This window comes from Rhinopithecus roxellana, chromosome 19 (genome assembly GCF_007565055.1).
Source record: "Rhinopithecus roxellana isolate Shanxi Qingling chromosome 19, ASM756505v1, whole genome shotgun sequence".
NCBI classification, from domain to species: domain Eukaryota; kingdom Metazoa; phylum Chordata; class Mammalia; order Primates; family Cercopithecidae; genus Rhinopithecus; species Rhinopithecus roxellana.
Window position 1 is genome coordinate 75,981,574 of NC_044567.1, and position 24,126 is coordinate 76,005,699.

General features: G+C 54.8%; 1 protein-coding gene and 1 non-coding gene across 2 annotated transcripts in view; both read left to right on the forward strand.

Moving 5' to 3' along the window:
- MRC2 (mannose receptor C type 2) overlaps positions 1 to 22,168 on the forward strand; it is a 66,402-nt gene extending 44,234 nt beyond the window's left edge. Inside the window, exons 7-30 of the mRNA XM_010380078.2 lie at positions 227 to 415; positions 576 to 730; positions 2,638 to 2,745; positions 4,351 to 4,466; positions 4,957 to 5,105; positions 5,837 to 6,054; positions 6,748 to 6,890; positions 8,031 to 8,133; positions 8,405 to 8,543; positions 8,651 to 8,686; positions 9,040 to 9,200; positions 9,302 to 9,369; positions 10,065 to 10,165; positions 10,457 to 10,599; positions 16,879 to 16,993; positions 17,091 to 17,254; positions 17,445 to 17,553; positions 18,114 to 18,352; positions 18,487 to 18,655; positions 18,753 to 18,902; positions 19,229 to 19,348; positions 19,534 to 19,713; positions 20,688 to 20,714; positions 20,807 to 22,168. Coding sequence (XP_010378380.2) covers positions 227 to 415; positions 576 to 730; positions 2,638 to 2,745; positions 4,351 to 4,466; positions 4,957 to 5,105; positions 5,837 to 6,054; positions 6,748 to 6,890; positions 8,031 to 8,133; positions 8,405 to 8,543; positions 8,651 to 8,686; positions 9,040 to 9,200; positions 9,302 to 9,369; positions 10,065 to 10,165; positions 10,457 to 10,599; positions 16,879 to 16,993; positions 17,091 to 17,254; positions 17,445 to 17,553; positions 18,114 to 18,352; positions 18,487 to 18,655; positions 18,753 to 18,902; positions 19,229 to 19,348; positions 19,534 to 19,713; positions 20,688 to 20,714; positions 20,807 to 21,027 — 3,323 coding nt within the window. The 3' untranslated portion in view covers positions 21,028 to 22,168. The remainder of the gene's footprint in view (positions 1 to 226; positions 416 to 575; positions 731 to 2,637; positions 2,746 to 4,350; positions 4,467 to 4,956; positions 5,106 to 5,836; positions 6,055 to 6,747; positions 6,891 to 8,030; positions 8,134 to 8,404; positions 8,544 to 8,650; positions 8,687 to 9,039; positions 9,201 to 9,301; positions 9,370 to 10,064; positions 10,166 to 10,456; positions 10,600 to 16,878; positions 16,994 to 17,090; positions 17,255 to 17,444; positions 17,554 to 18,113; positions 18,353 to 18,486; positions 18,656 to 18,752; positions 18,903 to 19,228; positions 19,349 to 19,533; positions 19,714 to 20,687; positions 20,715 to 20,806) is intronic.
- On the forward strand, positions 12,095 to 12,200 carry LOC115894986. The gene has a single exon (XR_004055201.1). It is a non-coding gene; the product is annotated as a U6 spliceosomal RNA (small nuclear RNA).
- Positions 22,169 to 24,126: the final 1,958 nt, after the last annotated feature.

The window sequence follows — 24,126 nt, forward strand, 5'->3', positions numbered from 1 at the left end:
TGGAATCTGCCACCACTACTTGGGTCTCTGCCCTTGGGGCTCCCGCAGCCCTGTAAGATTTTATTCTTTTAGCATTTCCAATACCTGTGGTTGGGACCAGGATTGACCTGGGAGAGTTTGGAGAGGAGGTGACTTGAGGCCTCGCCTGTGTTGACATCAACCCAGTGGGTTGGTGCCCAGACTGGGTGGCTCGGTCTCTGAGCAGCGGCCTCATGGGTCTCTGCAGACAGGTGGGCCAATGTGAAGGTGGAGTGTGAGCCGAGCTGGCAGCCCTTCCAGGGCCACTGCTACCGCCTGCAGGCCGAGAAGCGGAGCTGGCAGGAGTCCAAGAAGGCGTGTCTACGGGGCGGTGGTGACCTGGTCAGCATCCACAGCATGGCAGAGCTGGAATTCATCACCAAGCAGATCAAGCAAGGTGAGGAGCTGCCCGCCCACGTGTCTGGGTGGAGGGCAGGGCCTCCCACTGCCCCACCCATCCTGCCCAGGAGCCTCAGAAAATGTTCCTTCCTCCCTACTGGTGGCTGAGGCTGACCTCTCAATGTCTTCTCTCCCCTCCTCTCCTGCTGCACCCCCAGAGGTGGAGGAGCTGTGGATCGGCCTCAACGATTTGAAACTGCAGATGAATTTTGAGTGGTCTGACGGGAGCCTTGTGAGCTTCACCCACTGGCACCCCTTTGAGCCCAACAACTTCCGGGACAGTCTGGAGGACTGTGTCACCATCTGGGGCCCGGTGAGACCTCCCTCTCCCTATCACAGGGCCACAAAATACACCCCCAACCTCCAGGTGCTACCCCAGCTGAAGGACATCCTAGTTACTATCAGTACCTGCCTGGAACCTCTTACCTCTCAGCAGTCCCCCTCCTCCCCACCAATGCCTTCCCTTCCACATGAGAGATTGCTGGGACTTGAATCCACCTCCAGCTAGCCAAGTACCTTGGGCACGTTACTAGAAGGTCATTGGTGAGATTAGAGGAGTTAATTCTCGTGAAACCTTAGGCGCAGTGCCTGGCGCATTCTTGGTCTCCTCCCAGCTGCCCTTCCCTGCCAGAAGGTGGCATCAGAACCCACATTATGTGCAGATACTTTGCAAGCAGGGCTGCTCTCTGCCAGCCCTCATCCCCCAGTGCTCTACCCAGTCCAGGGTCCTGTCATCTCAAGAAATTGTTGGGTTATGACAATTTGCCATGGTTTGGGCTTAGATGTGGTGGAAGTGAAGGAATTGATGCAGGGCTTCAAGCAGAGAAGAAAGACCCTTTAAAAAGGGACAAAGCCAGTTGAGTGCGGTGGCTCACGCCTATGATCCCAGCACTTTGGGAGGCTGAGGCAGGTGGATCACTTGAGGTCAGGAGTTCAAGACCAGCCTGGCCAACATGGTGAAACCCTGTCTCTACTAAAAATACAAAAATTAGCCAGGCATGGTGGCAGATGCCTGTAATCCCAGCTACTCGAGAGGCTGAGGCAAGAGAATCACTTGAACCTGGGAGGTGGACGCTGCAGTGAGCTGAGATTACACCACTGCACTTCAGCCTGGGTGACAGAGCAAGACCCTGTCTCAAAAAAAAAAAAAAAAAAAAAAAATGGAGAAAGCCGTAGTGACACAGATCACCCTTCCTAGGGACAGACAGGATGTTCTGCTGTCACATACTGCAAACAATATTGGGGACTGTAGTGGCAGTCATTTGCCTTAGGGGATGGTATTTAAGAATTTTAAAACAATTACGTATTGAGTATCTACTATGTGCCAGGCATTTTTCTGGGTGCTGGGATACACAAACACGCCTGCCCTCAGGATGGAGCTTAGAGGCAGACATACTGCTGACTGGGGGCCTGTGGATACTGGGGAGGGCGAAGACAGAAGCAGGGGCCAAGGACTAAATTCCTCCTCAGCTTCATCAGCTGAGATTCTGGTCTGCGCACACTGGCCTCTGCTCACCCTGGCCCTGCAGGCACTAGCTAGACGCCTTGGGAATCCCAGCTGTCTCTCCTGCCATCAGATACTCTAACAATCTTAGCCAGTTTGTTTGTGATATTTATAAAACGAGCTATCAATAATTTAAAAGGACGCTTTTCCTTTTCTTTTTTTATTTTTATTTTTTATTTTTTGAGATGGAGTTTCACTCTGTTGCCCAGGCTGGAGTGCAATGGCACGATCTTGGCTCACTGGAACCTCTGCCTCCCAGGTTCAAACGATTCTCCTGCCTGAGCCTCTCAAATAGCTAGGATTACAGGCATGTTCCACCATGACCGGCTAATTTTTTGTATTTTCAGTAGAGGTGGGGTTTCACCATGTTGGCCAGGCTGGTCTTGAACTCCTGACCTCTCGTGATCCGCCCACCTCGGCCACCCAAAATGCTGGAATTACAGGCGTGAGCCACCGCAATGGGCCAGGATGCCTTTCCCATTTAGACAATGCTTGTTAAGTTTCAAGGCGTTTGCACATGAACTGCTTGTGCTCTCATCCACCCTGTGAGGCTTGTGGGTTCATCCTGCCTTCCCCATTGCACAGCTGGGACACAGAGATGTCAGAATCACAGCAAGTCAGAGACAGGTCTAGCTGTAGGAACCAGATTCCAAGAAGGATTTGGGAGATTTATGGGGAGGTGGGGGTTGAGATTCTTCCTCACCCTCTGTCCCTAGGAAGGCCGCTGGAATGACAGTCCCTGTAACCAGTCCTTGCCGTCCATCTGCAAGAAGGCAGGCCAGCTGAGCCAGGGGGCTGCCGAGGAGGACCATGGCTGCCGGAAGGTGAGGGTGTTTCTGGAGCTGCCCTGAGTGGGGCCACCAGTCAGAGGGGCTACCGGGCAGGGAGGGGTGGATGAACTCCTGCTGCCTCGCATGGCATCGCCCCCTCGTTGGCACCCCCTTCCCTGAGCTCTCTGAACTGCTCCTTTCTTGAAGGAGTGATACTGGATGGGATGGGGTGGGTGGGGGCTGTTGGGAGGAAGCAGAACTCCCCACCCCCAGCCCAGTCCTGAGTCCCTCCCCGTGGGGGAAGCCACTTCCTTGAGATAGCAGAGAACAGGGAGGTGGGGGCTGGTCTACCTCCAAGTGCCCCCTCAGAGTCCAGCCGAGTCATGTCGAGCAGTGGCTGCCGAAGTGAGGTGTGGCCCCTGTGCACCCCCAGTCCTGCCTTTCCCCTCCTCTGCAGTCTGACACAGGCGTGTGCTGGTCTGTCTCCCCTGGAGGAGTGAGGCTACTCGGGGTGGGGCTACAGCTTCCCCATCCTTGTGTTTCCAACTCCATTGGGCTTCTAGAGGATGTTCAGGGAGGTGGGGGGGGGGGGGGGCGGTGCTGGGTCAAGGAATGAAAGCTGTATAAGTGAGTGGGGGGTGGGTGACTGAGGGTGTGAGGGGGTGACAGACCCTCAGGGGTGCGAATGCTGTGATGGGTGTGGGGAGCTTGCTTCTAAAAGACACTGCTTGGCCCATTGGTCCCTCCCAGCAACCCCTCGCAGCCAGGCTGGCTCCTCACTCTGTTTTCCTTTGGATTAAGCCCCTACCACACCCACCTGGACCCCAAAGCCTCCCCCAGAGAATGAACAGGAAGCACTAACAGACATGGCCCCATGGGGAGGAAGCAGAGGGGAGAGCAGTGCCCAGATGCAGAGTCTGGGGACTGGCAAGGACAGTGCCTGGCCCAGGGGCTGTGTCATGGCCGGGAAGAGGTGAAGGGACGGGTAGAGAGGAATTACCAACTTCTCTGGCACCAAAGGCCAGCCTGGAATTTGTGTGGGGAGTGTTGAGGGTCCACGGTTAACCCCCCAGGATCACCAGTCTTAGCACAGCCCCTGCTGGCAGATGGGACCCCCACCACACATACCACATCTGCTTCCCTTCTGCCCTGCCTTCTGCCGGCCTTGCCTGCCATGGTCTTGTCTCTGAGCCCCTCCTGCCACCCCCAGGCCAGGAGCATCCTGCGCCAACTCCAGCTTTGCCGGGCTCCCAAGGACTGCCCATCCCCTCCCATCCTGGTAGCTCTCCCCAGCTTTTAGCTGTGGTTTCCCAGCCAACAGTCATTTCCCCACTGTGTCTCTTGGTTTAAATGCCCAAGAGAGGAGCCTGAAGGGCCATTGATCTTCCCGAGCCAGGTCACTGGCCGGTCGCTGGCGGCCTGCCGATCAGTGACGCTGGGGCTGGGCCTCCACCCCAGCTTCCACAGCTGTGGGTGATGGTAGGAGGGGGAGTGTGGAGAAATGAGGTGCAGAACACAGCACAGGACTCAAACCAGTCCCCTCTGTCCTGAGCACGTTCAGTGATGTCCCTGATGGCATCTCCCACCGCAGGATTTATGGGTGAGGGTGGAGAGCCATCCTCCCTACAGACACCCCTCTTCTGTCTACTCTCGAGCCAGGGTTGGACGTGGCACAGCCCATCCTGCTACTGGCTGGGAGAGGACCAAGTGACCTACAGTGAGGCCCGCCGCCTGTGCACCGACCACGGCTCTCAGCTGGTCACCATCACCAACAGGTATAGGAGGGGCAGGTGCCCTGACTAGCCCTTGCCCATGTCTGGGCCTAATGTGGCCCATCCAGCAAACGGGGTAGCATCTCGCCATCATGCCCAGAGGCACCTGGAGTCCTTTGAACCTCAGTGGGTACCAGGGTGTTTTTAAATCTTGTCAGAAGAATAACTCTCACTTGTTAAGTGACCCCAGTGTAGGGCGGGGCCTGAGCAGGGCCCGGGCAGGCACCGGTGTGGGCCGGATACCTGAGAAAGATAGGCCTTGGCTGTGTCTGATTTTCTCGACTTTCTTTTCAGCAAGGCAAGGGGTGCAGAGAGTAGAAGGGGCAGCTGGGGGGTTCCATCAGTCAGCTGCAGAGCTCCCAAGGGTCCCTGCTTTCTTGAGCAAGTTACTGGTCAGGTACAGCACCCGAGCTTCCAGGGCAGGGTGTCTGGCCTGTGGGTGGGGGGTTGGGATAGGGGGAGATCTCTGCCCTGACCAGCCCATCTCCCGAAGGTTCGAGCAGGCCTTCGTCAGCAGCCTCATCTACAACTGGGAGGGCGAGTACTTCTGGACGGCCTTGCAGGACCTCAACAGCACCGGCTCCTTCCGCTGGCTCAGTGGGGATGAAGTCATGTATACCCACTGGAACCGGGACCAGCCTGGTGAGCCCCTTCTTTAACGTGCCTTGGTGAAGTGAGGAGGGAGGTGGGGGTGGACTGGCCCTGCCGGCACCGAGCCCCAGGGCAGCCCCATAAATGGATCATTGGTGCAGTGTGGTGTAGTGGCTGTGAGCACGAGCTCTGAAACCAAACTGCCTGGCTCCGATCCTAACTCTGCCATCTATTAGCTGTGCATCTTCTGAGCCTCAGTTTTCTCATCTGTCCAATGGGGATAATGATCCTTTTCTCATAGGGATGACATCAGTCTTAAATATGTGTAAAGTGCTAATAGGTGTAAAGAGATAATGTGTGTAAAGTGTCTAGATTACTTCTCTGGGCTCACAAAAAAGAAAAAGAAAAAAATTCTCTATCTGGGCTCATTAAAAAAAGTGTTTAGAATACTGAGTGCAATACAAGTGCTTGTTATTACTGTTATTACCATTTCACATTCATTATCTTTCTAACCCTTTCAATAACCTGATGAGGTAGATGATGAAGCAGGCTCGGCGAGGTTAAGCAGCTTGCCTGAGCCCTCACAGTGAGTGAACCCAGAGCCAGGGCTCTGCCTCCATTCCCTTCTTCCCTCCTGGCCCCAACCCCAGAGAGCATGTCTCTGAAGAGGTGGCCAAACTGGTTCCTAGTGTGAGGGTTGTGCTGGTGCCCTGCTGGGATGTGAGGGAGGACCGGACTATGAATCCTTCTCAGAGCCTAGGTCTCCCTTCCCTCTCCTTCAGGGTACAGCCGTGGGGGCTGCGTGGCCCTGGCCACTGGCAGCGCCATGGGGCTGTGGGAGGTGAAGAACTGTACCTCGTTCCGGGCCCGCTACATCTGCCGGCAGAGCCTGGGCACTCCAGTGACGCCGGAGCTGCCTGGGCCAGATCCCACACCCAGCCTCACTGGTTCCTGTCCCCAGGGCTGGGCCTCGGACCCCAAACTCCGGTATTGCTATAAGGTAGGGCAGCCTGTTAGCAGGGTGGGGGGGGCAGGGGGAGGACAGGAACAAAGAGACCGTTTGGGTGGAGGCCCCAGTGGGTCCAGCCACAATCCAGAGACACACCAGCCTGCGAACAGGTGATTTCTGCTGAGACTTGTCAATGGAATCTGGAGGCCTGGTGCTCAATAACCATTTGAGGAATTGAGGGAACCACAGATCATTGATTTCAGAGGTTCCCAAATGTTGGGGCCAGTCTAGCTGCTCTTCAGAATTGCTTGGGGAACCTGATAAAAATAAAATCTAGGCTGTCACGATGGAGATTTAGATTCATTAGGTCTGGATTGGGCCTGGTAATCTGTATTTCTAATCCTGCTAGGTTTGGGAGCCACTGGCAGAGTCCAAGGTCTTTTATTATGCACAGAAACTGAAGTCTAGGGAGAAGAAGGGACTTACCCACATTAAGCTGTGGCTCTACTGGGATTAGAGCCCGGATCTCCCTGCTGGTCAGGGGATGGGGCTCAGGGGCACTCACGAGGAGGTGACTGTCCCCGGACCTCATCTGCAGATGAACAGGATTGTCCTTAGCTAGCCTGAGCCCCCTGTCCAGTGAGGCTCCAGCCCCTTTCTCTGCCATGGTGGGAAAGGCAGTAGGTGCCCCCTGAAGGGTGGGCCAGTGGGGACAGCTTTGACAGCTGGACTCTGCCCCTGCAGGTGTTCAGCTCCGAGCGGCTGCAGGACAAGAAGAGCTGGGTCCAGGCCCAGGGGGCCTGCCAGGAGCTGGGGGCTCAGCTGCTGAGCCTGGCCAGCTATGAGGAGGAGCACTTTGTGGCCAACATGCTCAACAAGATCTTCGGGTACTGAGCTGGGCCAAGGCGTGGTAGGAGGGCACCTGTGCACGTGTAGGAGCAGGCGTGGCTGACAGACCCGTGGTTTCGTTGGGTGAGGGGTGGGGATGGCAGAGTGTGGGTGACCCCAGGGAGGCCTGTATCTGCTGCTGGTGCCAGGACCATCTTGTCCCCACTCAAGTAGCCATGGTGCCCTGGCGTCTTGGGAAAACATGCTTGTGTGAGGCACACACTCATAGGAGACTGTATTACTCATCATCACCCCCCCAGCAACGTCCCAACAGACTCACAAGCTTACATATGTACCCCCCACCCCATTGCAAAACCTCCTACCAGCTGGTCCTGGCAACTGTTTCCCCTCACCTTACACCATCCCACAATGACCCACACTCCTCAATCAATAGTTTTTCCTGAGAGATAGGAGGAGAAAGGCTGCAGTTGTGAGGATGTGCCCATGGGCATCCCTCTGAGACACCATCTCTGTCCTGGGCTCTGAGCATCAGCACCTGGAATCCCCTAGCACTGGGAAAATCCAGACGGATCCGGGCTTCCTGATAGCTTCATTGAAGGGATCTCTCCTCTCAGCAAACATCAAGATGACATTATTTGACTCATAATTACAATAGCTCATGGTCATCACTTCTCACCACGTACCAGGCACTGTGCTAAACATAATCCTCACTCAAGCCTCCCGACAACCCATAGATGTCAATCCCCGACCTTGTGAGTTGACAGGTTATTTGCCCTAGTTCGTGGGTGAACCGATACTTGAATCTAGGTTTATTTAACTCCAGAGCGGTAGATCCCTGCTACCTCCTCATCTGAACTTCCTGAACTCTGTAAAGTAAAAGCCTGCAGAATCTTGCTGGGCAGGGCACCCTCACCCAAAAGGAACCCAAACGAAGGGGAGGGGCCACTACCCTCTGAGTGGACAGCTTAGTCCAACTCTCTCCAGCTCTGTCTGTGGGGAGAACTTTATTGAAGTGGCCTCAACGGTGTATCGATGGGGGTCAATGTGAAGCCCAGATGGAGAGGCCCCAGGCCCTGGGGGCTGCCCCGGTCACAGCTGCAAGGGACAGGAGGCACATTCGGGTCCCTGCCCCTCTCACTTCCCATCTCTTCCGTCCCCACTCCTGGGTTGTGCTGAAGTGAATCAGAACCCGAGATCCATGAGCAGCACTGGTTCTGGATCGGCCTGAACCGTCGGGATCCCAGAGGGGGTCAGAGTTGGCGCTGGAGCGATGGCCTAGGGGTGAGGGGGCCTGGGGTAATTGGGACAGTGAGGTGGGAGGGGATTGGTGGGCGGGGCCTGTTTGGGGCAGGGCCTGGAGGTGGGTGGGTTTTCCTGGGGGCCGGGCCCCTGGTCGGAGCCAGCTTTAAGAAAGCAGGTCCGAGAGTGGGCACCCGGCCCCGGGTGAGAAATCCCAGCTCAGGCCAGGCCTCTTGTTCACCTGTTCTGGGCATGGGGGGGTGGCCTGCACCTTGCGCCTCACATTTCTCTTCCCTCCACCTGCCTCCTCCAGTTCTCTTACCACAATTTTGACCGGAGCCGGCACGACGACGACGACATCCGGGGCTGTGCAGTGCTGGATCTGGCCTCCCTACAGTGGGTGGCCATGCAGTGCGACACACAGCTGGACTGGATCTGCAAGACCCCCAGAGGTTGGCTGGAGTGGCACTGGGGGACGCGAGATGGAGCGAAGGGTGGCGGGGCCAGGAATTAGAAGGAGGGTCTCCTTTCCACAGTGTCTTTGTCCTTGTCCCCCTAGGTACGGACGTGCGGGAGCCCGACGACAGCCCTCAAGGTGAGGCCCCCCCCAGCCCATGTCGCTACCCATCGCGTGGGCGGGGGGTGGGGGGGGTGTGTCAACTCTGGGGTGAGGCCCGGCAGGCCTGAATGAAACAGAGGGGATGAGGAGTTCCGGTCGAGAGAAGGGGAACTGGGTCGGCTCGGATGGAGGCAGCCGCAGCCCTGTTTGCTTCCGTCTGGGAGGTGAGGCAAGCTTGGGGCCTGGCGCGGTGCCTGCCTGGGTCCGGTGTGCCCGCAGGCTTGCCTGCTGCCACCTGGCTCTGCCCCGGGCCCTGCCGCGCCAGCCTCCCGGGCCTGGCATGCAGCCTCAGCCTGGCCGCCGCTCCCACGCCCGCGCTGCTCTTGCAGGCCGACGGGAATGGCTGCGCTTCCAGGAGGCAGAGTACAAGTTCTTTGAGCACCACTCCACGTGGGCGCAGGCGCAGCGTATCTGCACATGGTTCCAGGCTGAGCTGACCTCCGTGCACAGCCAGGCGGAGCTAGACTTCCTGGGCCACAACCTGCAGAAGGTGGGCATTGGATGGAGCAGGGGGCTGCAGGCTGGGGGAGGGCAGGCCCGGGATGAGGACAGGGGGCTGCCTACCCACACTTGCCCGCCTGGCTTCTCCAGTTCTCCCGGGCCCAGGAGCAGCACTGGTGGATCGGCCTGCACACCTCTGAGAGCGATGGGCGCTTCAGGTAGGAACTCAGGCAGGCAGCAGATGTGGAAGGGGGCTGGCTGTTCACACACACAGCACAGAGACAGACTTGCATTTGAATCCAGCGCTGCCCCTTGCTGGCTGTGTGACCTTGAGCAAGCGACTTAACCTTTCCTGGCTTGGTTTTCTTATCTGAAAATGGGAATATGAGGCCTGCCTGGTAAGATTTTTGTGAAGATTAGAAATAACATATGTGAAGTTCTTATGCAGCATCCAGCATGTTAGTTACTAAATAATGGCAGCTCCGATTACATCTGGGGTCATTCATCATGACTAAGGCCCTCTCGGGAAGTGGGCAGAACGTATGATCCAGGGGCCTCTTTGTATTTGGTGCCTACTTATCATGCATTGCAGGGCTTGAGGCAGGAAGGACCAGAAGCACCTGGGAATCAGAATTTGAGCTTCTCTTTGCCCTTGGGCTTGCTGCCCTGGAGTCCTCAGGCTTCTTTTCTGGAGCAGCAAGTTTCCAGGGACAGCTGGGGCCTTATCTGGAGGCACCAGGTCCTTGGGTCTCTGACTGCCCTGAGCGCAGTAGCCCCACTCCTCAGCCTACAGCCACTAAACCCCAGAACCTGGGCCCTTCCCTGCCCCCATTCCTGCGGCCTTCATTGCTGCGTCCAGTGGAGGCCCAGCCCAGGCCGGTGCTGGAGTTACCTCTGCTCCATGCCATTGCAGATGGACAGATGGTTCCATTATAAACTTCATCTCCTGGGCACCAGGCAAACCTCGGCCTGTCGGCAAGGACAAGAAGTGCGTGTACATGACAGCCAGCCGAGGTGAGGGCAAGGTGGGGGCAGAGTGCGCAGTCAGCTGTGCAGAGGGTTGATGTTGGGCGAGCCTGGGCAGAAGTCATTAGTCTCATTCGCTTTGTTCCCACAACCCAATAAAGGCTGGACCCAGGAGGGGTGGGCCTGTCTCCATGGTCCAGAAGACTTGAGTTCGGAACTGGACACAGGCCCTGAGCCTCTGCCCAGCCTCCTCTCAGGGCATGAGGCTAAGTATGCTGCCAGCCATGCCCTGCCCTGCTCTGCCCTGGGAGTGACTGCCCTCCCCTCCCCTTTCTGCAGAGGACTGGGGGGACCAGAGGTGCCTGACAGCCTTGCCCTACATCTGCAAGCGCAGCAACGTCACCAAAGAAACGCAGCCCCCAGACCTGCCAACTACAGCCCTGGGGGGCTGCCCCTCTGGCTGGATCCAGTTCCTCAACAAGGTAGGAGGTGGCAAGGGGGCACCCAAGGGAGTCAGGGGAGAGGATGTGAACAGGGAAAGGCTGAGCCTCAGGAGTCCTGGCCTTTTGGCAGCACCAAACTCATGGCTTCTTGCCTGTACCCACCAACTTCTCTTTCATCTGGCCCCAGTACCAGGGCCAGACTCCTTGGAAAATGACTCAGTGTAGTAGCACCTTCCAATCCTCTGGGAAGCAAGGTTGTCCAAATACTTTGGTGAGTTTTCTAGATCAGTGATTGCCAAATATTTTTTCTTTTTGGGAAGCAGTTTCACTCTTGTCACCCAGGCTGGAGTGCGGTGGTGCGATCTCGGCTCACTGCAACCTCCGCTTCCCGGGTTCAAGCAGTTCTCCTGCTTCAGCCTCCCGAGTAGCTGGGATTACAGGTACCTGCCACCATGCCTGGCTAATTTTTATATTTTTAGTAGAGACGGGGTTTCACCATATTGGCCAGGCTAGTCTCGAACCCCTGAACTCAGGTGATCACCTGCCTCAGCCTCCCAAAGTGCTGGGATTACAGATGTAAGCCACCGTGCCCTGCCTGATTGCCAAAGATTTTGATAACGAACTCGTACTAGTACAACAAAATATTGAGCTTAAATAACCAAACTATATCTGTGTGTGCATTTAACATATATGTATAATATGTGTGTGTAAATAAAACCTACTTCCGTACTAATATGACTAAGATTATATATAGTAAAATATGTATAAGAACAAAAGAGTATAAAACATTAGCTAAAGATTTAAAAATACTTTTAAGTTTAAAACATTTTTTTGGCTGGGTATGGTGGGTCACACCTGTAATCCCAGCACTTTGGAAGGCCAAGGCGGGTGAATCGCCTGAGGTCAGGAGTTCAACGCCAGCCTGACCAACATGGAGAAACCCCATCTCTACTAAAAATACAAAATTAGCTGGGTGTGGTGGTGCATGTCTGTAATCCCAGCTACTTGGAGGCTGAGGCAGGAGAATCGCTTGAACCTGGGAGGCGGAAGTTGCGGTGAGTCAAGATCGTGCCATTGCACTCCAGCCTGGGCAACAAAAGTGACTCTGTCTCAAAAAAAACGCCAAAAAAACAACAAAAAAACAACTTTTTTTTTTTTTTTTACTAGTGGTATGAAAACTTTTTTTTTATGCTTACTCAAAAGTGATTAATTGGCTGGGAGAGGTCGCTTACACCTGTAATCCCAGCAATTTGAGAGGCTGAGGCAGGAGGATGACTTGAGCCCAAGAGTTCAAGACCAGTCTGGGCAACATAGAGAGACCCCGTCTCTACAAAAAATAGAAAAATTAACCAGGTGTGATGGTGTGCACCTGTAGTCCCAGCTACCCAGGAAGTGGGAGGTAGGAGGATCCCCTGAACCCGGGATGTAGAAGCTGCAATGAGCCGTGGTCATGCCACTGTATACCAGCCTAGGCAATGGAGTGAGACCCTTTCAAAAAAAAAAAAAAGATCAATTATAATAATTATTATTTAATATGCTCATTTTGGCAGCACATGTATGAAAAATGGAACAGTACAGAAAAGATTAGCATGGCCCTGCACAAGAATGCTATGCAAATTCCTGAAGGGTTCCATATTTTGTGTAGTTCGTGAAAGTCGAAGGTTGTTCAACAAAAAAATTATTGTTTAAATAATTTTAATAAGAGCAATGTGATTGCATATACTTCATGCTTTTAGAAAATCTTAGTCTGACACTTTATGACTCATGACTCACAGGTCTAATGTGTTGGAAATCCAAGTTATTTCAAAACATGCATTTCATGGTTGCTATAGGTTAAAGATGCCTCGCAAAGACAAATAGATTGAAGTGAAAAAAGTTCATCCATCATTGGCTGGACTTGCTAAATAATTCTCCCCATTTTTAGTCCTTCTACAATTAAACAAACATTTTCTTTTAAAAATTCACTAGTAGGCTGGGAGGCTGAGCACTGGGAGGATCACTTGAAGCCAGGAGTTCGAGACCAGCCTGGGCAATGTAACAAGACCCCCATCTAGAAAATTATTTTTCCAAGTGTTTTGAGTGTGCAGGTAGGAAAGCTTGGGGCACTAAAATTAATCACTATGGATGCATTTCTAAGCATGTTTTCAAAACACTCCCTCCATAGTGTGAGTTTCTTCCCCACAGTGGTTATTTCTCCATGCACAGACTGATTTATTAGGACTGATAAGTCCTTCCTAGCGTTTGACAAAGAGTTTATACCAGGAAGAGAAGGTTGTCATTTTCCTTGTTATGTGCCAGGGTCATAGGTATTAATCTCAAGCCATGGCTTCTTTGCAGGACATTTTAAGAACACTTAAATTGTGAAGATTAGATGAGTTAACACTGAATAATATAATCCAAAAATCCTTGTCATACTGAGGAAGGCAGCTAGCCTCTTAGTGTCATGGATCTCCTGCCCTCCTCAGAATATTCAAAAGAACATTACACAGCCAGGCACGGTGGCTCATGCCTGTAATCTCAGCACTTTGGGAGGCTGAGGCGGGTGGATCACCTGAGGTCAGGAGTTCGAGACCAACCAGGGCAACATGGCGAAATCCTGTCTCTACTAAAAATACAAAAAAATTATCTGGGCATGGTGGTAGATGCCTGTAATCTCAGCTACTTGGGAGGCTGAGGCAGGAGAATCACTTGAACCCTGGAGGAGGAGGTTGCAGTCAGCTGAGATCATGCCATTGCACTCCAGCCTGGGCGAGAGAGTGAGATCTGTCTCAAAAACAAAAAAACAAATTACACCTCTTCTACCTTAAAAAATTAAGGCATGTATATTATTAAAACTTTGGAAAATACAGAAGAGAAACCAAAACTCACCCAACACTATCCAGAGATCACAACTGTCAAAATTTTTATTCTCCTTCCTGCCTTTTTCCATGGAATTGAGCTCATACTAAATAATATAATTTCCTACCCAACCCTTCTTCCTCTGTATCATATTTTGAGCATCTCTCATGTTATAAAGTTTTTCCAAAAACTTGTTCTTTTTCCACTCACTTTTTAAACAATGTATTTTATATATGTAATAGGTCGCTTTCGTAATGCATCATTGTCAAGATACCAGTTACTCCCCTGCCCTGTGGAAAGTTTATTTGTTTTTGTTTTTGAGACAGGGTCTTGCTTGGTCTCAGAAACTGCTGGAGTACGGTGGTACGATCATGGCTTACTTACTGTAGCCTCGACTTCCTGGGCTCAAGTGATCCTCCTGCGTCAGCCTCCTGAATAGCTGGGACTACAGGCTCATGTCACCATGCCCAGCTAATTTTTCTATTTTTTTGTAGAGATAGGATTTTGCCATGTTGTCCGGGCTGGTTTTGAACTTCTGGGCTCAAGCAATCCTCCTGCCTTGGCCTTCCAAAGGGCAGGGGTTACAGTTGTGCGCTGCTGTGCCCGGCCTATGGAAAGCTCTGGAAGTATGCTAGGGTGTTCACTCCTTCACTGCCTGCCCTCACACATCTGGCTTTCTAGTTCTGTGCCCTTCTTTGTGTACCTATAGCATTTGGATGGAGGTAAAGCATTTATGGCAGCTGTCCCCAACCTTTTTGGCACTGGGGACTGGTTTCTTGGAAGACAATTTTTCCATGTCCTAGGGGAGGGAAGGGATAGTTTTGGGATGAAACTGTTCCACCTCAGATCATCAGGCATTAGATTCTCATCAGGAGCACGCAACCTAGATCCCTCGCATGTGCAGTTCATGGTAGGGTTCGCACTCCTATGAGAATCTTGACTGGGCGCTGGGGCTCACATCTATAATCCCAGCACTTTGGGAGGCCTAGGAGGGCAGATTTCCTGAGGTCAGGAGTTTGAAACCAGCCTGGCCAACATGGTGAAACCCTGTCTCTACTAAAAATACAAAAATTAGCCGGGCGTGGTGGCAGGCGCCTGTAATCCCAGCTACTCAGGAGGCTGAGGCAGGAGAATCGCTTGAACCCAGGAGGTGGAGGTTGCAGTGAGCCAAGATCGCACCACTGCACTCCAGCCTGGGTAACAAAGCGAGACTCTGTCTAAAAAAAAAAAAAAAATAGAATCTAATGACCCTGCTCCGACAGGAGGCGGAGCTCAGGCCATAATGTTCCCTTGGCCCGCCACTCACCTCCTAACAAGCCAGGGACCCCTGGTTTGTGGGACAGCCTTTTCCACTAGCTTTAAGCTCCTGGAGGGCAGGGCCACTAGCACCTGCCATACCCTTTAATACACTTGCACGTGGGTGGCAGGGACATCCTGAGTGTTGGCTGGACTGAACTGAATACCCTCTCCCTTTAGCTGTCACTTCTTGCTAGTACTGGTGTGACCTTGCTGCTTCCAAGTGCATGATGAACTCTACTTGCTATTTAAGTTGGGCCTCAGCATAGCTCTGAAACTACTTCTGTGAAACCAAATCCTTGAAAGACTTCTTGTGACAGACCCTCTCAAAATCTGCATTATTTCTGGGCTTACAATTTTTTACCCCAAATCTGCCATCTGCATCAATAAGGGTGGTGCTGGAGCTAATTATTAATAGTCAGAGCTCTCAGTGGTTAAGTGCCTACTGTGTCATGTACTGTTATCTTTAATCCTTAAAATGACCCCCAAAGACAGGCTTTGTATTACCACTTTACAGTAGAGTAAGTTGAGGCCAGAAGGTTATCAGAGCTGGAATCTGACATCTCCCCCTCATCTGAATCCCACCCTTGTCTTTATGACTCCAGAGCTTCCCTACACCCTTTCTTTTCTTTTTTCTTTTCTTTTTTTCTTTTTTTGAGATGGAGTTTCACTCTTGTTGCCCAGGTTGGAGTGCAGTGGCGTGATCTCAGCTCACTGCAACCTCTGCCTCCTGGGTTCAAGTGATTCTCCTGCCTCAGCCTCCCGAGTAGCTGGGATTACAGGCATGCGCCACCACGCCCAGCTAATTTTATATTTTTAGTAGAGACAGGATTTCTCTATGTTGGTTAGGCTGGTCTCAAACTCCCGACCTCAGGTGATTCGCCCGCCTCGGCCTCCCAAAGTGCTGGGATTACAGGCATGAGCCACCGTGCCCGGCCAACACTCTTTATTTTCCATCACACTGCCTCTGAGCAGAAAATCATTAGATATCATTCATTTTCTAAGAAAGAGCCTTCACTTGATGAGAGATTTCCTACCTAGGGTTTTTTTGTTTGTTTGTTTTGAAACCTTATGGAGCTAACGAAAGTGGGAAAAAAGAAATGTAAAATTACAGAGTTAGAAGCTGCCGCTAAGTGGCCGGGCGCGGTGGCTCAAGCCTGTAATCCCAGCACTTTGGGAGGCCGAGACGGGCGGATCACGAGGTCAGGAGATCGAGACCATCCTGGCTAACACGGTGAAACCCCGTCTCTACTAAAAAATACAAAAAACTAGCCAGGCGAGGTGGCGGGCGCCTGTAGTCCCAGCTGCTCGGGAGGCTGAGGCAGGAGAATGGCGTGAACCCGGGAGGCAGAGCTTGCAGTGAGCTGAGATCCGGCCACTGCACTCCAGCCTGGGCGACAGAGTGAGACTCCGTCTCAAAAAAAAAAAAAAAAAAAAGAAAATAGAAGCTGCCGCTAATAGATCATTGACGAATAAAGATAAAAGTGTCCTAGGGCCAGGCGTGGTGGCTCACGCCCATAATCCCAGCACTTTGGGAGGCCGAGGTGGGCGGGTCACGAGGTCAGGAGATCGAGACCAACCCTGGCTAACACCGTGAAAGCCTGTCTCTACTAAAAATACAAAAAACTAGCCGAGTGTGGTGGCGGGCGCCTATAGTCCCAGTTACTCGGGAGACTGAGGCAGGAGAATGGCATGAACCCAGGAGGTGGAGCTTGCAGTGAGCAGAGATGGCGCCACTGCACTCCAGCCTGGGCGACAGAGCAAGACTCCGTCTCAAAAAAAAAAAAAGTATCCTAGAGATGATCATGTAAGTTCAAAGGGCAAGACAATGGATGTCAGACAACACTCGGAAGGGTGTTTAGCAGAAAGCAAGACAAATCCTTGTCCCCGTCTTCCCAGCGCTTGGCCCAGGCACTGTTGTCATAGCCTTTGATGGCCCAAATAAATCTTCCCATTTAAAGATCCCCTGGAGTGTAGGCAGATGTGTGTGAATCTGCAGTGCCAAGCTGGGAGGGTGCTGGAGGCTGCTCCAAGGAGAGCCAGCTGTCCTGGTTCTCAGATACTGTTCTCTCCCAGCCCTCGAAGACCCCCCAGGACCTGCTGCTGAGGGGCACACAGTGGCCTTTCTGGGTTTGTGGATGTAAGGGTGGGGCTGGCCATTACATCCCCACCTCTGCCCCACAGTGTTTCCAGGTCCAGGGCCAGGACCCCCAGAGCCGGGTGAAGTGGTCAGAGGCACAGTTCTCCTGTGAACAGCAAGAGGCCCAGCTGGTCACCATCACAAACCCCTTAGAGCAAGGTAGGGCCAGCCTATGGAGAGCCTCCAGTATCCTCTGACGCTGTCCCCACAAATAGCTATAGCAGAGTCACTCACAACTGTCTTCTGGGGACTGTAGCGTTCATCACAGCCAGCCTGCCCAATGTGACCTTTGACCTTTGGATTGGCCTCCACGCCTCGCAGAGGGACTTCCAGTGGGTGGAGCAGGAGCCTCTGATGTATGCCAACTGGGCACCTGGGGAGCCCTCTGGCCCTAGCCCTGCTCCCAGCGGCAACAAACCGGTGAGGATGCCCTCCGTGTTCCCCTCTGCACCCTGCTGCCCTAAGCCTGTGGGGCTGCCTTTGCCCCAGTGTCTCCCCTTGCCCCGGGGTCTCCCTTCTTCCAGCCTCTTTGCTCACACTGCAGCCTTTTGGGGCCAGTAGCACAGGGGGGCAGCTGCTGGGGCTCCCCTGAGCAGCTCCCTCCCCTCAGACCAGCTGTGCAGTGGTCCTGCACAGTCCCTCAGCCCACTTCACTGGCCGCTGGGACGATCGGAGCTGCACGGAGGAGACCCATGGGTTCATCTGCCAGAAGGGCACGGGTATGTGTCACCAGTTACCTGGGAAACCCCAGCGGGGCCCTGGCACTGGGCTGGATGCTGGGGCCATGCCAGGAGGAAGGAATCATGGTCCCTGGCAGAGCGGGGCTCTGCTTTGGAAGCAGATGGGCAGAAAGGCAAGGTGCCAATACGATGGAAAGGCAGTAGCACCCACGGGTCTCAGGAGGAAGATTTGGGGGTATGGAGGGCTCGTTGGGTCGGGGGGAAGCTAGATGCTGGGCTGCATGAAGTGCTGGCATGTGTGGCATCAAGGACCTTGACGGTGCAGGTCCAAGACACCTCTAGCTCCATGCGTAGGTGGCCTCTGCCCTGGGTTCCTTGGGTAGGAGGAGGTCAAGGCCCTCGCCTCCCTGTCCATTTGTTAGCAAACAAGTATTATTAATAATAATGGGGCTGACACCTACCGAGCCTTGGTCTGGGCCAAGCGCCGAGCCTGGTGGAGACCTGGTCTTTGCCTGGTGTCTGGCCCTCTCCTGGCCTTGTGCCTGGGAATGGGGTGAGGGAAGCAGAGCTCAGCCTGAACCCTGACCCCTTCCCTGTAGACCCCTCCCTGAGCCCGTCCCCAGCAGCGCTGCCCCCCGCCCCGGGCACTGAGCTCTCCTACCTCAACGGCACCTTCCGGCTGCTTCAGAAGCCCCTGCGCTGGCACGATGCCCTCCTGCTGTGCGAGAGCCGCAATGCCAGCCTGGCCTACGTGCCTGACCCCTACACCCAGGCCTTCCTCACGCAAGCTGCCCGAGGGCTGCGCACACCACTCTGGATCGGGCTGGCTGGCGAGGAGGTGGGCTCCTGACGCTCTTGCCCTGGGCCCCAGCCTTGCCCGGGTTCCCCTCCCTGCCCCTTCCTGCCCCCCGCCTTATCCGCATCCCATTCTGACTATTCCCTTCCTCCCACCCCATGGCCCTCCATGCCCAGGGCTCTCGGCGGTACTCCTGGGTCTCAGAGGAGCCGCTGAACTATGTGGGCTGGCAGGACGGGGAGCCCCAGCAGCCGGGGGGCTGTACCTACGTGGATGTGGACGGGGCCTGGCACACCACCAGCTGTGACACCAAGCTGCAAGGGGCTGTGTGCGGGGTTAGCAGTGGTGAGTGCTGCTAACACCTGCCAGGGCGGGGTGTGGGCAAGGTGTTGGTGGCCCCAGGGAGGGTGCTGGGCCACTTCCTAATCCTGTACCCCCACAGGGCCCCCTCCTCCCCGAAGAATAAGCTACCATGGCAGCTGTCCCCAGGGGCTGGCAGACTCCGCGTGGATCCCCTTCCGGGAGCACTGCTACTCCTTCCACATGGAGCTGCTGCTGGGCCACAAGGAGGCGCGACAGCGCTGCCAGAGAGGTGGGTGACCAGGCCAGAGCCCACACATGGCAGGCAGTGGCACCTCCTCTCGTGGGCACTCAGATCCATGAGTACATCCCCACGCTGCTTTCTCCCCATCAGCACTTGCAGAAGACGCCCTCGTGTTCTCACATGCAGGGACCATACATGACACTATGTGCATATGCTGCCCCCCACGCACTCGCACACGTGCACACACACGCATGAATCCACAGACTCCACACCATCCTCCACTCAGGCTGCAGAGAAGAGGGCTGGGGCAGCCCTGGGGGTGCTCTGTGCCCCGGAGACCCATCCGCCCTGATGTGGGCCTTCCTTGCCTCCAGCGGGCGGGGCAGTCCTGTCTATTCTGGATGAGATGGAGAACGTGTTTGTCTGGGAGCACCTGCAGAGCTATGAGGGCCAGAGTCGGGGCGCCTGGCTGGGCATGAACTTCAGCCCTAAAGGTGGGTGCCCTGTGTGTGTGGTGGGGAGATCAGGCCTCGGGCTATAGGGGGCTGCCCTCCACTCTGCCCTGAGCCTTGCCCTGGGGCTTGTCGGGAGGGGGAGTTTGTTCTAGAACAGGCCTGCTCTCTGCCACCTACTCCTGCCCCACCTTGTCCCTGCTCCCTCAGTGCCTTCTTTCCCGCAGGAGGCACCCTGGTCTGGCAGGACAACACAGCTGTGAACTACTCCAACTGGGGGCCCCCCGGCTTAGGCCCCAGCATGCTGAGCCACAACAGCTGCTACTGGATCCAGAGCAACAGCGGGCTATGGCGCCCCGGCGCTTGCACCAACGTCACCATGGGCGTCGTCTGCAAGCTTCCTCGTGGTGAGCGCCGGGCAGGCCCACGCTCAGCCTCCTTCCACCCCATGCCATGCGTCCTGGGCTGGGGCTGGGGGCTGCTACACAATTTGCAGGGGACACAGCCGATGGGAAGGCCTGAACAGACCAGATTGGGGCAGCTGGGACCCCCCAGGATAAATTAGTCTGTGGGACGGACTGGACCTGAAGCTTATCATCCAAACTAGACCACAAGGCTCAGGGGGTCAGCAACCCTCTGTCACTTTGTAATGGTTAAGGGTATGGACAGAGTTCAAGTCCTGGCCATGTCACTTATCAATGGCGTGACCGTGGGCAGAATCTGTGGCCTCAGTTTCCTCGTATGTAAAATGGGAAGAATAGTAGTCCCAGACTGGTGCGGTGGCTCAACGCCTGTAACCCCAGCACTTTGGGAGGCTGAGGTGGGCGGGTCACTTGAGGTCAAGGAGTTCAAGACCAGCCTGGTCAACATGGTGAAACCCCATCTCTACCAAAAAGCATAAAAATTAGCCAGGCGTGGTAGCACATGCCTGTAGTCCCAGCTACTTGGGAGGCTGAGGCCTGTGAATTGCTTGAACCCTGGAGGCGGAGGCTGCAGTGAGCCGAGATCGCACCACTGCACTCCAGCCTGGGCAACAGAACGAGACTTGTCTCAAAAAAAAAAAAAAGAAAAAAGTCCTGACCTCCTAGAGTGCTAGTGAAGATGAGGTGAGTTAGGGAAGGGGCTGACATCCAGGCCTCCCACGAGGGCTGGGCTGAGACCCAGCTGAGTACAGCGTGGCGTTTTCCCTTTCTGGGGGAACCTGAAGTCCTGTCACTTGGGCCTGTGCCCCCACAGTAACCAGAGGTAGGATGGGAGGGGGAACTAGAGCCTCTTTCTCCCCAGACCTCCCGGCCCAGGCCTATGTGCTTTCTACGTTTACTTAAGTGATTATTACGGTGATCACTGCTGTTCTTAACTGGCCTCCTCCTCTTGCCCACAGCTGAGCAGAGCAGCTTCTCCCCATCAGGTGAGTGAAAGGCAATACCTCTGGGTGGGCAGGCAGGAAGCGCTGCTGGGCCTAATGCCCACCTGACCTTTCATGCCCACTCACCTTGGCAGCGCTTCCAGAGAATCCAGCGGCCCTGGTGGTAGTGCTGATGGCGGTGCTGCTGCTCCTGGCCTTGCTGACTGCGGCCCTCATCCTTTACCGGAGGCGCCAGAGCATCGAGCGTGGGGCCTTTGAAGGTGCCCGCTACAGCCGCAGCAGCTCCAGCCCCACCGAGGCCACTGAGAAGAACATCCTGGTGTCAGACATGGAAATGAATGAGCAGCAAGAATAGAGCCAGGCGCGTGGGCAGGGCCAGGGCGGGAGGAGCTGGGGAGCTGGGGCCCTAGGTCAGTCTGGCCCCCCACCAGCTGCCTGTCCAGTTGGCCTATGGAAGGGTGCCCTTGGGAGTCGCTGTTGGGAACCGGAGCTGGGCAGGGCCTGGACTGGTGGGGTGCCACCCTCCCACGAGGGCTGGGCTGAGACCCAGCTGAGTGCAGCGTGGCGTTTCCCTTTCTGGGGGGGCCTGAGGTCTTGTCACCTGGGCCTGTGCCCCCACAGTAACCAGAGGTAGGATGGGAGGGGGAACGAGAGCCTCTTTCTCCCCAGAGCCCCCGGCCCAGGCCTGTTGATATGCGCCCCAGGACCCCCTTCTTTGCAGAGCCTGAGGAGCCTCCCCTGTCCCCTTGGGCAGATCTGTTGCATCTCTCTTCCCACCTAGCAGCCTCAGCTCTGTGCCCCTCACCCTGCTCCCTCTCACTCCTTCTCCCCCACCCCTTCCTTCTGAGCCGGGCCCTGGGGATTGGGGAGCCCTCTTGTTCCTGGTGAGGGTCAGCTGAAGGGCTGAGCATCCGTCACTCCTGTTCCTGCTGGGGGCGCTGTGGGGCCTGGCAGGAGGGGCCTAGGTGGGTCGGGCCTGAGAACCAGGGCACGGGTGTGGTGTCTTTTGGGCTGGAGACAAGACTGGGGAGAGACACCCCAACCTCCCAGGGTGGGAGCTGGGCTGGGCTGGGGTGTCATCTCCTGCTGGGCGGGGGAGGGCTTTGCCCCGGAAGAGTCCCCTGTGGGGACCAAAATAAGTTCCCTAACATCTCCAGCTCCTGGCTCTGGTTTGGAGCAAGGGAAGGGGTTGCCAGAGTCCTGGGGGCCCCAGAGGAGCAGGAGTCTGGGAGGGCCCAGAGTTCCCACCCTCTAGTGGATCCAGGAGGAGCAGCACCCGAGCCCTGGAGTGGCCCAGTACCCTTCCAAGAGGCCACAGTCGCAGCCAGGACGAAGTATGCGGCCCATCCTGGTGCGACAGCGTGGGACAATGTGAACATGGACTCGAAGACATGGCCCTTTCTCTGTAGTTGAATTTTTCAATGTGCCATTATTGTTTTTAAAAGGGAAAAAGAAAAGCAAACAAATAAAACACCTTTAAGAGGCTTGAAAGAGAAGGTTCTGCCTTGTCCTGTGGTGAGCCTGCTTCTTCACATCCGTCCCTTCGGAGATAAGTGTCGATTTGGAGCTTGTACCACACGTGTTTTCTGCAGCTGGCCATTTGGCTTCTGTCTTTGGGCCTCTAGGGGACACTCTCACCAACCCCCCCGCCCCGATCTTCAGGAGCTCACCCCTCTGGGCCTGCGCCTCCCTCTCTCTGTTCCTGGGGGCTCGAATGTGGGTGAGAACTCAGGAGCCAGGCCATCTGCTGCTGAGCAGCCAGCCATGCAAGCTTGGGCAACTTAGCACACCTCTCAACATGTGCACAGTGGGGAGAACCGGACCCACCTCCTAGGGTTGTTTTAAGGATATGTGAGGATCAAGGGAGATCATCTGTACAGAGCACTTAGAACAGTGTCTCTGGGCTCTGTAAGCGCTAGGCGTTACTGACGTTTCTAGGCTGCGGACACTTGATGTCTCCAGGCCGGCCCTGGGTGGGGGCTCCACATCACCGTCCTTACAAGGCAGCCATCACATCTGCCCTCTAACGGCCTGAAAGTTCACATGTGTCCTTAGGAAGCCTGGGCTCTGAAACCACAGGAGGCAGAATCAACAGCAGGACCTTTACTCCTCTGCTGGTTCATTCAGCTGGTATTTGAGCTACAAATGCCAACAAAGGAAGGTTAACCAATGCCAGTCGGGCGAACCAGGGGGAAGCTGCTGGTGTGGCCTGTGTGGCTGGGGAGAGTCTCACTAGAGGGACTGTGATTGACCGCAGCCTGAAGGAGGTGGGGGAGTGAGCAATAAAAATATATGGGCCAGACTGGGCGCGGTGGCTCACGCCTGTAATCCCGCACTTTGGGAGGCTGAGGCGGGCGGATCACAAGGTCAGGAGATCGAGACCATCCTGGCTAACACGGTGAAACCCCGTCTCTACTAAAAATACAAAAAAATTTGTCGGGCATGGTGGCGGGCGTCTGTAGTCCCAGCTACTCAGGAGGTTGAGGCAGGAGAATGGTGTGAACCCGGGAGGCGGAGCTTGCAGTGAGCCGAGATCATGCCACTCCACTCCAGCCTGGGCGACAGAGCAAGAGTCCGTCTCAAAAAAAAAAAAAAAAAAAAAAAAAAAAAAAAAAAAAAAATCTGGGCCAGGGCTTAGGGGACCAGCAAGGAGGCGAGATGGGCTGGGGCTGAGAGGAGTCAGAGGCAGGGCCAGATTGTCCAAGGCCTTGAAGGCAGTGGTAGAATAAAGCATTATTTTCAGGATAGTGGGAAGTCAGTGGGAATGGCTAATCGGGCTGACCTTTTAACAAGATCATTCTGGCTAGGAGATGAGAAACAGACAATGGATGGGAAACGGGGGAGTGAAAGCAGGAAGGCTGGTGCGGAAGCTCTTGTAATAAATCAGGCACAACAAGACGGTGGTTTGTTGGGATCAGGACTGCAGCAGTGGTCAGATTCTGTGTGTGTGTGTGTGCGCGCGCGCGCACGCACGTGTGTTTTGCCCTGTTCATATTTAAAATAAGTTTCCACTTTTATGAATGGACAATGAATGCAGTCATGCAATTCAAACCTAAATGATATCCCAAGATAGATGTTGAGCAAGTCCTGCCCCTGCCTGTCCCCCTCCAGCCTGTACCCTCCTTCCCTGTCAGTCTCCTGTCTTTCCAGTGTTTCTTTGTGAAAGCAAACGAATGCCAGATTTTACTGAAGGGATGGCGGATGCCCTTGCTGGGGATGGGATCTGCCTGGAGAAAGGCAATGGGAGTCAAGAAGCACTCCAAGCTTCCTGCCTGGACTGCAGGGTTAATGGGGTGCCCTTTCCTGAGACAGGAGCCCTAGGGAGAACCCATGAGCTGCTGGTCTGAGTCCAGGACTACGGTGGAGCCCAGGAGACCCCCTCCAGCAATCCTCTCTGCCAGTAGCATCAGGACCCATGGAGGGGGCCTAGTCACTCAGGGGAGGGAGCCCCAGT